At 43.5% G+C, this 11,110-nt stretch overlaps 1 protein-coding gene across 4 annotated transcripts; it reads right to left on the bottom strand.

The window, feature by feature from the left end:
* Positions 1 to 277: 277 nt before the first annotated feature.
* On the bottom strand, positions 278 to 10,680 carry crmp1 (collapsin response mediator protein 1). Of its 4 annotated transcripts, none has more exons than XM_046048095.1 (14): positions 10,330 to 10,680; positions 8,340 to 8,428; positions 7,901 to 8,085; positions 7,611 to 7,775; positions 6,979 to 7,040; positions 6,777 to 6,857; positions 5,848 to 5,916; positions 5,636 to 5,756; positions 5,330 to 5,486; positions 3,760 to 3,901; positions 3,446 to 3,658; positions 2,539 to 2,718; positions 1,663 to 1,828; positions 278 to 1,510 (listed from the first exon to the last, which is right to left on the bottom strand). In XM_046048095.1, the coding sequence occupies exons 1-14, from the start codon at positions 10,678 to 10,680 to the stop codon at positions 1,419 to 1,421; spliced, it is 2,073 nt and encodes a 690-aa protein (XP_045904051.1). In that variant the 3' UTR covers positions 278 to 1,418. The 4 variants fall into 4 exon arrangements, with proteins under 4 accessions (XP_045904051.1, XP_045904052.1, XP_045904053.1 ...); XM_046048096.1 differs by having other exon boundaries at positions 3,488 to 3,658; XM_046048097.1 differs by lacking the exon at positions 10,330 to 10,680 and adding an exon at positions 9,448 to 9,737.
* Between the last annotated feature and the right edge of the window lie 430 nt (positions 10,681 to 11,110).

Raw genomic sequence — 11,110 nt, 5'->3', positions numbered from 1 at the left:
CTAAAGCACTAGCAATTCAATTGGGATATTTGTGTCAGATAAATTCAGCACACAAAAGAAGTGACATAAGAAAAGACTTAAAGTATCTGAATCACAATTACGGAGACACACATAATATTAGTCATTAGTCAAGTAAACTCTCAGGAATGTTTGTTTCACCATCATCATCAACAGTCAAGTCTTTATTGATCATTAGTGGTTCCATTGGAGACACCAGACAACAGCAACAAAACAGAGCGGCATAGAAATACTAAATGTACCAAGAAAACATCCAGAGTCAATCAAATCAAATAAAAACAGCTTTAAAATATTCTCAGTTAAGTTTTAAAGAGCAGGGGTGGGAGCTGAAGCCCTTTTACAGCGGTGAGCTAAGCATGTCATTACAACAATGATCTGTTTCTGGCATGAGTGACTGGCAGAAAACTAAAACACACATCATAACGTCTTTTCTGTGAGCTCTATTATGTAGATACAACAATCTAGAAATTATTTTTGCAGTCCACAGCTGTTTTTGTATTTGTTTCACCTGCTCATCTACTTTCACACTTTATAGAAGTGTATTGACACTTTTGCATATAGTATCTGACGGTGGACAGGAAGTTGCATTGCTTTCATTGAAGTTCACAGTAATGGATGAATGTATTCTGAACCTAGTAACAGCTGGCTTTATCCACAGTGAATGCCATTATGTGTTCAAATCGTGCATTTACCAGTATAAGAGTATGCTTGTACTGGTGGATACAAATGTGCCTTGAGTACAATTAAGTGTCCCTCCATTGTAACAATAAACCACAAGTAGTGTAACATCTAAAGACATGTCCATGCAATATGTATAACTGATCCACTTGTGCCACATTGAAGCAAATATTGCCAAGTTGTTGAAAAACAGATGAGGGACAAACCTGTTATTTCTTCTATTTCTTCAGCTGTCCACCAAACGAGTGGAAAGGAGCACCATGTCTGAGCAGACTCACACAGTAAGACGTGGCATGTGAAGAAGAATAAAGAGGAAGTCATGCACACGGGGAAGGAGATAACATTATGACAAAACACTATGTTCACATTTGGGTGCTTGGAGCGGGTCCAACACAGAATGTGTGTCTGTGTGTGTGTGTGTGTGTGTGAGTGTGAGTGCTCCGATTGTGAGTTTTTCATATCTTTGAGTGACTTGGTTGATTGTACATCACACTCTTCTTTTCATGGAAGTATTAATGTGCTTCTTCTCTGTGACCACGGTCTCAAGGCAAACTGATAAAAAATCATAATGGTCTAAAAAGAGCGTGTCACCACTGTACAAAAACATACAGAGGTATTCATTCATGCCAGTGTGCTCGCACTCTCAGTTATACACATACACTCACACGCACACTCAAGAGGTGAAACCCCACGACAACCACACTTTGTGCACAGTCAAGTGTTCAACCAAGGCTGGTGATGTTGGAGCGTCCACCGGGGGGTGCTACAATACGGTGGCCTGACCGACGAGGGATGTTGTCATCAATCTGTGCCCCTGGGAAATGAAGACAGAATTAAAACATTAGATACATTTACTTAAATATTAGAGATCTATTTAATTCAGATCATCTTCAGTATACTTAATAGGTCATGTAATATCTATCTATATATATTTCTTGTTCTGTTTTGTTTGTTTTTTTCTGTTACCTGATAGGCTGAAGTTGGACTGGTGAAGATTACGTATTGGTGGTGGTTGGTGAGAGGTGGGTGATGTTTTGGCCGACGGAGCAGGAGTAATATATTTGGGGGTTGGGACCACATCATACACAGGGCCATCGTACATCCCACGAGTAACGCCCTGTTTACCCTTCACCTGGATGGAAAACACACAGAGACACAAACACAAAGCTAACCTATTAGTCATTCCTCGGAAACAAAAAATAACCTGTAACCCATGATAATAGAACATGACTGTACAGATTGCTGTGAAATATATTTTGTTGGCAGCATAGGTGAATTTAGCACAGAATAACCAGTATATTTTAGTTATGTTGTTAAACTTTGGGGCAAAATACATTGGTTTTCATTTCCTGACCTATAGATATTTTATAGCTTCTGACTAAATGTGAAGCTACATTCTGGCCTCAGTGTTCCTACCATAAAAATGCAACAAAATACAACAAAAATTAGGTACAACATTTCTACAATGGAAACCCAAACAAAGGCGAGTTGCCAAAGGGCCTCCACTGAGACTAGCTTGGTTTGAGGGCGTGCCTGACCCCCGCAAGCTGCTTGGCAAGATTTATGATGCGTTTTCATTGTGACGTCACAAGTACAGGAAGTGAAGGGCTGGACTACAAATGAGCTGTTTTCAAGCGGTTCAGAGCAGTGCTTTCTGTGGGAGATGGGAACTCCCTTTGGGCTGGACTTTGGGCTTTTTCACTTTGCAAACCTGTTACATGCACAAAAAAGAGATATAACTCAATAAAGGAAAAAAGCCAAAAAGCATAATACCACCTCTTTAAAATGTCACGTTTTTAACACGACTGTAGGAATCGCTTTAAAATCATCTGTGTACTGTACCTGGTTCCTGAACTTAACACGCTGGTAAGCGTAGTCCGGGAAGTGCTTGCGGGGAATAAATCGACCGGTACCCTGCTGAACCTGCAGCTTGCCTTCCTCATAAACCACCTGACCTTGACTCAACACCAGGGCCGGACCCCCACGGCACTCCAGACCCTCAAAGATGTTGTATTCTGAAGCCTGTGTGGAGAGGGATAAAGCATACAAGACAAAGAATGTGGAATAATTCAGATGGACAAGCGAGAGCTCTTTCATCCCCCCACCACCACCACCACCACCACCACTGAGAGCACTGATACCCTACATTGTCTCGGCACACTGTGCTATTTCAGCAAGAGTTGTATCAAAAGACTTAATACATGCAGTTAAATGCAGCAGTTGAGAAGATGGGGGATGAATAAGTGAGAGGTTGGGGGCACATAGGAGGAGCGACAGTGTGAATACAGGGGGATGGGCAGAGAGATGGTAGCACAGAATGGGTGAGGGGTGAAGGGAGATTATAACCTAAAGCCGGCACCAGTCTGGATTAGTGTCTTTGAGAGTGGCAGAGCAGACTGAATACATTAACCACTGTCTACTATCTTCACTGTATTATGTCACATTGCCCAAGGCAAAGTTTCACCTCCTAAGCTGTATTTTACCACACAAATGAACACTATATTCCACTTTAAAGTTAGATTTCAGGTTTCTCTCTCCCTTGGTTTTGATCCAATGTCACACTTTACCATATCCCATATGAAACCCTCTCTCCTGCAGCCTTGTTCCTCCCTCCTGTCCTTTATGCACTTCTACGCCCTCAACTGATGCAGTGTTTGAAGATCAGTTTAGTTGATATGGCATCAGTCAGAGCATCAGTTTATTCCTTGTGTTCTGTTTTACAGGTTATCCGTCTGCCCTTTTCTTTTACCATCTTTCCTTTCCCATCTCCATAATCTTCTTTTGCTCTCACCGACTGCTGGAGTTTGGCAGTGATGGTTTTGACGCTGTCAGGGTCCCAGATGACAACGTCAGCATCAGAGCCCACCGCTATCCGGCCTTTGCGTGGGTACAGGTTGAAGATTTTAGCAGCGTTGGTAGATGTGACTGCCACAAACTGGTTTTCATCCATCTTCCCTATGGCCTTAGAGACAGAGAAGTGGGTGTTTAGAGTGGTGAACAAAAGTCACACAAATAGCTGCACAAAAGACACAAACACACACATACATATATATCATAGCTTACCACTGCCTTGTCCCAGATGAAAGCCATTCTCTCCTCCACTCCATTGGTTCCCTCTGGGATCAGGGTGAAGTCATCTTTACCGATTGCTTTCTGGGAAGTGCTGTACGTGCAGTGAGCGCTGCCCACCACCTGGAGGTCCCCACTGTGTCAAGGCAACAAAATTATATGAAATCATCAGCATACCCGTAACACTGCACTGATTAACCTCTCAAATGTTTCCTCAGACTCTGTGATCAGTTAAAGGACATCTGGCTGCAGAAATCAGTCAAAGACGATATTCACTTTCAGGCATTCAAGATAACACAAAGACATTTCTACTATTGGGCACCAGGTGTCCTCATTGAGTATGTGAGTTAAAGTAAAGTCATGTAGTGGCCTACGGCTGAAAAACCACCCAGCAGAACCAGTCAGAATGGTGCAACGCAGCTGCAATACTAGTCCCTAAAACCTTAACTAGATCACATGACAAACATACAATGCATTATCAAAAAGACATCACCATAAATACTCACTTTACTCCTGATCATACAGGAGGCTGCATTTGACTCATAATGAGCTGTGATTAGCATAATTTCTCATCTCATACCTTTTATTCACTTGTTAATTACAGTGATTACTTCATGACAGTGAGCTGCGGGATCATCGCCCCAATGCCATGAGAGTTCTTATTACAATAATAATGGGCCTGACTGAAATGTGAGCAAAAGCATTGTTCATTTGTTCACGTGCATAAAAAAGAACCTAAAAATACACCTTGTTGCTTCAGCAGAAGCTGAAACACAACACCAGCATCACACCACCGGTGTGGCAGCACAGATCCGCCCTGAGAAGCTGGTGTTGCAGAAGAAGGGTGGAGGAGGAGGAAGGCAGTTGGTAGCCAAGGCAACAGATGATAAAGGATTCTGGATCCTGTGCTATTTATGGAATCGGGGACAGTCAAAAGTGTACAGCAGGATGTTCTGTGCATTGTGTAATATGTGTGAACGGTATGTTTGAAGTGAGAGCTGAGGAGGGCTTGGTCTGAGGCACTTTATCCCTCTCTGTGATCCTGAATTACAACTTAACTTACTATTATTAATGTATTTTGTGCTTAATGTGCTGTTATACTTTATACAGTTAAAGCAGATTGCAAATGATTATACAGTCCTTTACTTATTATTTAGTATCTCCTCCTCATACATACACCTTCACCATCTGTCCATCTTTCTTTCTCACTGGTCTAACATGTTGAATTACCCTAGCAGTTGTTTATGGCATGAATACCAAAGTAATATCTAAGGGCAAACAGATCCTAGGTAGGTGTCTCCTTTTGTGTCAGCCAGCTGATTTGCATTTCACTTTCTGCAGAGGTTATAACTAAATTAAGCACTTCATCTGCCCTCTCTCTGCATTAATTAGAAATGTTTTTACATGTTCCAGTGTTCATGAAATATACTGTAGGCTACATGTTTTGTGAGGCCTCTCAGAGCATTATTATCACAAAGTGGACATCACTAGACCCTTGCATTAAAAGGAGCCTTTAGTGCATTTACTTAGTTTGCATCAATTGCTGAAAAGGTTTAAGACGTACCAAGCCAGCAGTGTGTGGAGGTGGTCTGGGGTTGTGGGGTCAGGGCTCAAAGGCGGAGAGGTCACATAAGCTGCCGCTTTGGCCCAATTCTTGCTCCAATAGTGAGAGCCGTCAGTGGCCAGGCTAGCAGTTATTGGCTCCCCAAAAACTACAGAACCTGCATTTTACGACAGTGGGACAGAGAGAGTGTGGCAAAGAAGATGTTCATAAACACTGCAAAAGTCATTCAAATAGAATCAGACACATTAGACAATTGAGAACCTGATGAGTGAAAAAGACATGGAGCGAAAAGAAAGAGAGGATGACCTTTCCTCCGGGCCTGGGCGATAGTGTCCGCTGCACTCTTGCTCATCACCTTGGTGATGTAGACAGGACAGTTCACACGGTTACCAAGAGTGATGGCACGGAACACCGCTTCGGCCTCCAGCTGCGTTGAAAAGAAGTAAAGAAAACCTTAAAACCTATGGATGGATGGATGAATGGTTGAATGGATGAATGGCTAACAAAAGTGATATCACCTCCTCAGGACGACTCAGAGGATGGCCTTCTGGTCCAGTGATTCCCATAACGAGGATTTTTCTCTGTTCCTAAAATTGAAAACGACAACAAATTCTTAATTATCTTTATCATCCAATACAAAAACTGTCAGCATTACGTACAGCACTTGTCAAATGATGTTTTACCCACATTTTAGTGCCTGCTGGCATCTCATGGTTGTAAAATGAAAATCTCATGGTCTGTCATGCTATCAAAGAAAATAAAGTGTGCATTATAATCCCAGAATGCCAATGCACTGTGGGAAGCTTTTGCTGGCTGCAGTTGTGTTTCTGACAGCACTGTCTGGAGAACAGCTACATTTCTATGAAAACCAGACCCCCACCCCCTTGCTGTATTTTTTCCACTGTTTTTCCTCAAGGGGTTGGTGCTTCTAAAGATTTTTCATCACCTTTCTCTCTGTTTCCATTACAGTCAGGTTAACAAGCATGTCATTAACATTCATTTCTCTCATTTATCTTCACAATTATTTTTTTGCCATAATTCTTCACTTATTAGGTCCATCATCTCCATGACAGTGACTACCACTTTTCATCACTGCTGTCAGCATTATCAGCACCTCCTCAATAGTATAATGATGGTCAACGGCAATGGTGGCCTTTGTTAAACCTGTCACACACCACAAACTGCAGCTGCAGCAGCATTAATCCTCTCCCTCTCTGAAAGCTGGGGAGTTATGTAACAAGAATATCTCTCAACTGCAGTGGACGTTGCAGGGGAATTTTAAGGTAAAAGATTTGCCATGATTTTGTTCAGCCATTTTATGTAATTACTTCTTTTACCACAGTAAACTACTGTGTCTGCAGGCTGAGTAAAGATACTGACAGGTTGTGACGGTCCTATTTGCTACTAAGAGACAAAAATAGAGAAGGTTATGTAGCACTTACTGTACCTGAGCAATCAGGTCTCCATTTTCAGCATGAACTAACACCACAGCACCCAGCTGCTTCAGGAAGGAGAAAGCCTCATATAGCTGAGGGAAGAGTGAGTCCACAAAACAAAACAAGGATTATAATAATATAATAATAGTGAAAGGAAAATTAGTTGTTCGTGCAGTATTAGTGATTAGTGCAATTAGTGATTATGAAACATACCTGAGAGTCTGACATCTGGTACACATCCTTATAAGCCATGTACACTTGGAAGGAGTTGATACCTGACAACAGCAGAGACAATGAACGTGGTCATGACTAGAAGGTAATAAAGTGAAACTCATCAGCAAGGATTACAAATTGGGTGAGTATACCCAAATTAATACATCATGAAATGCAATAAATAAAGTCAAGATCAATGGCAAACTTCAAGCTGTAAACTGATCTACAACCTCCTCTGATGAACAAAGCAGAGCACGTTTGTGTCTAGCATCTGAGCCAAGAATTACAACTCTAAACTTTCTTTCTCAAAGAAACTGGTCACACAAGAAGCTGCCATGGCTCAGTTTCTGCAATATGTTGTAGCTGCCCCAAAAGAAAAGTGATTTTTTACTTAAAATAGATTACAAGCAAAATTTATACTCTGCCACCATGGCAGCACAGTAGTGAGAACAATGAAGTTCCGCTGTGCTTTCACTGTAAGAGGATTCAACCCTAAGCCAAATTGTTTCTAAATCTGTCCCTGTTGTTCTTATGAAAATGGTCCAAAATAGGGATGAACATGGAACTGAAACAAGAATTACAGCAAGGACTACAGCTGTGAAATATTATACAATGACTAAAAACATATGTACCTTTCTCATGCACCAGCAGCTCCAACTCATCTTTGACAGTCTCATTCCAATGGGGGATGTCTACATGCAGGGAGTAATCACAACATGCCTTCTTATCTGCAGCCTCCTGCCAGCACTCAAACGCCTCCAGCAGACTGTCCCCAGGCTGGGGCGTCACATGGTCAACTGAAAATAGGGAGGAAGTTAAGGGTAAGATGGAAAGAGCGACCAATATTTTTATTTAACACTTGTGTTTAGAGTATCTACTGTGGCTAAGTATGTGTTGACTGCACCGAGGTATATACACTCACTGATCATGGTGGTGCCCCCAGCAAGTGCGGCCTTGGTGCCCTGGAAGAAATCATCAACAGGCTGTGTGTCCAGGTAAGGCTTCATCAGACAGGTGTTGACATCTATCCCCCCTGGTATCACCATGCGGCCATTAGCCTCGATCACCTTGACGTTCCCTGGTACAACCAGATTTTCCCCCACCTGCCTGCCAAGGACCAGATACATTTAGACACAAAGGTGAGTCTGGTGAAAGGGAGACGAAAAGCAGGAATGAGGAGGTGCAGAGATGATGGGAAAAGATGTAGTGGTGGAATATATATATATATGGGTGTGAATTAAAAGGGTTTGTGGAGGATGAGGAGATAGAAAAAGGGCATAAAGGGAATAAGGACCATTCTCAATTCTATATTTTTAATGCCTCTGCAGTTCTCTGACATAATTAGCTCCTTATATACGCACTTGATCAGCCCATCCTCAATGTAGACATCTGCATAGAGAGACTGGTCATCATTGACCACCCGCCCTCCTTTGATCAACAGCCTTTCACTCTGCAGGGGAGAAGTACAGAGAGAGGGAGGAAAGGGTACAGGAGGGGTTTAATTCAATCCTGACATTTTGATATATTGCACAATCAGTTATGTAATTGATGACCTTATAGCAATATTATGACACAGTGCAGTGGGTGAGGGTGGAAAGAAATGCATAGTCTCTCTCACACACACACACACACACACACACACACACACACACACACACACACACACACACAAGTGCTGTGTATGGGTTATGTCTCACAAAAGCCTGTCTTATTTGCATTTAGTGTATGTATGAGGCTGGTAAGTACAAGTGCAATCAAATACTAAATATTTAGAGGCAGGGAAACAAGCACTTTTTTCTCAGGTCCACACCCTCTACCGCCATGGAGGGTGCCTGGCAACAGCAATGGGATGTTATGTCTCCATGGTAGCAAGTGATCATCCATGGTCCTAGATGATAGCAGCTGACAGCTCTGCAGAATTCTCAGCTTCTGTAGCCAATAATGATGCTTACATGCTTAAAAATGTGAATACAGTCTGATTCTCTGTCTCCACGCTGAGGTATAATGCTTAGTTACATTAATTGTATGTTGCCTTCGGATTCATTTGACATGAAATAATATTGTGCAATGATAGATTTCTGCAGAATGCATGCATCAACATAGCTGAAAAGGGATGCCTATTTGTACAACTACAGTCCAACAACGTTTGTGTTGTTTAATGCATGCCATTGTTTCCTGTGGGACTCCTGTTTCGACAGTCACGTCAACCGAGTTAATCCCTCTGACAGGCGGCAAGATTACACAACACTGTCCAACAATGAGAGAGAATACGCGCTCGATTTGGCAGGCAGACATTGAGAATTGTCACCTCTCTGTCTTGGGTTTGCTGTTTGACACAGGAGAAACAGCAGAGGGGCGTTCTGCTCTTTGCTGCCTCACTAAGAATTTAATCCCATCGTAGCCGGACCGGCACTGGCAGCAGGGATTTGCATACAAGCGGAGAGCTTCTCTGCTGACCAGGTCTCTTACCGTCAGATGGGGGATGCTATTCTTTCCCTGGTAACTACTCCCAGACATGCTGTCTCCGTCGCTCTGCCCAAGTCAACTCAGAAGCGGCTTGCGATGACTCCGGCGCCCTGCTCTGAGCTTTGCGCCGCTTTCTCTCCACCGATATGTGTTAATTATTGTTTCCGTGTGTGTGTGTGTGTGAGAGAGAGAGCGATGAATCCGCCGCCGTACGGTTGCGTCAGGATGCATGGAGCGCGCACCGTTTAGAAGACAGTTGACGGTTCTGTGCGTGCGCGCATGCGGAAAGTGAGTGTCCGTAGCGTCCACGGCACACTGTGTACATCACACCCCCTACACGCGCACACATGAACAGCTCACGTGAGGGGACAAAAACAATGCAGAGAAGGGGTGCTGTCTGTCGTTGTCCAGTTCAGCACCACAAATAAGACACTGTGTAGATGTGCTTGTGCATTTGCATGTTTAAAAAAAAAATTGTTTGAGCTACGTAGATGTAAACCAAAATGGCCAAACTGCAATGCAGTACAAAAGTTCATCATTTATGCAGACTGAGGGATTTGCCTCAGGAAAAAACTCCTGAGGGTCTTCCAAAATGAGGCCATCCCAAAAATTATTTTTAATTCAATTATTATACAATTAATTGTTGAATTTAAATAATTCAAATAGGCTATGTATGCCTTCAGAGGTTAGAACTAATTTCCATTCTTCTTTCTTTAAATAGGCCAATAGTTCTCCACCTGCTGTAGTCTGTGGGCGCTTTTGTTGCACTTGTGTTAATCATATTTATTAGGAAGCCTGTTCATACATGAAACATCCATCAGAATTTCAACCAAAAAGCCAGGCAGAGAGAAACGGCCAATTAAGCAGTGAAATCGTCGGTCCTACCTTCCCATTTGGGTTTTCCTTCCCAGACGAATAGCTGACCTCCACATCGGGGCTCCCGTCGTCTCTCTCCCCGGGAGAGTTGGTCAGTGACCCCTCCCGGGCCTCGCTGGGCGTCTTGCCGATGGGGTCACCGGTGTCCAAGAGCCTCTCCCGACTCCCGCTTCTCGGGGTGCGGGTCCCTTTCCTCCCCACCGCATAGTTCTCGAAGTCTATGGTCTTGCTATCAAACGCCCCCTCCACGGAGCTGAACATCCCGTAGCTTTTCCTCTGGTTAGGCCCGGTGGTAATCGGTCCCGCCAGGTAGACCGGTAGCTCATCCTCCCGATTCCACTGCCTCCTGCAGTCAGACATCGTGACTTCCACTGGAGACGGAGGCTTCCCACAATCTGAAACGATGGAGGCAGGAGCCTCGTTTGTTTTACGTCTAATCGGGTCACGGACAGCCCCTCCTCCCAAGCGCGCTGTGACGCTCTGAACTGTGAACAGCAGCTCTCTCTGGGATACCTAAGAACGCACACACACACGCATAAACAAGTGAAATGATGCAGTGCTCCAATTTAATAGGTGTGTGGTGTACTAGTTTTAATGTCTAGTGATTGGCCACATGTAGACACAAATAAAAAGAGAGCAAGTCTTCCCACCAACCCTCTCCCTCTCTTTTTAATGTGGGGGCTGTGCGTGAGGAGGTCACACCATCAGCGGATTAAACCACCACGAGACATCACTTAACCCACATCTGGAAGGAGAGACAGATGGTCTAGCTGTGTCCCTGTCTATTGCA

This window comes from Micropterus dolomieu, linkage group LG04 (assembly GCF_021292245.1).
Source record: "Micropterus dolomieu isolate WLL.071019.BEF.003 ecotype Adirondacks linkage group LG04, ASM2129224v1, whole genome shotgun sequence".
Classification (NCBI taxonomy): Eukaryota; Metazoa; Chordata; class Actinopteri; order Centrarchiformes; family Centrarchidae; genus Micropterus; species Micropterus dolomieu.
The sequence above is the reverse complement of the archived record's forward strand: the minus strand, read 5'-3'. Positions and strand labels throughout refer to the sequence as shown.

Excerpts from the sequence above, each read along its gene's own strand:
- crmp1 (XM_046048095.1), bottom strand. The coding sequence starts at position 10,680 with ATGTCTGACTGCAGGAGGCAGTGGAATCGGGAGGATGAGCTACCGGTC. Across the intron at positions 8,429-10,329 it reads AGGAAAACCCAAATGGGAAG|AGTGAAAGGCTGTTGATCAA; the intron begins GTAGGACCGACG and ends TCTCCCCTGCAG. Across the intron at positions 2,719-3,445 it reads GAGATGGGAAAGGAAAGATG|GCTTCAGAATACAACATCTT; the intron begins GTAAAAGAAAAG and ends CTCTCCACACAG.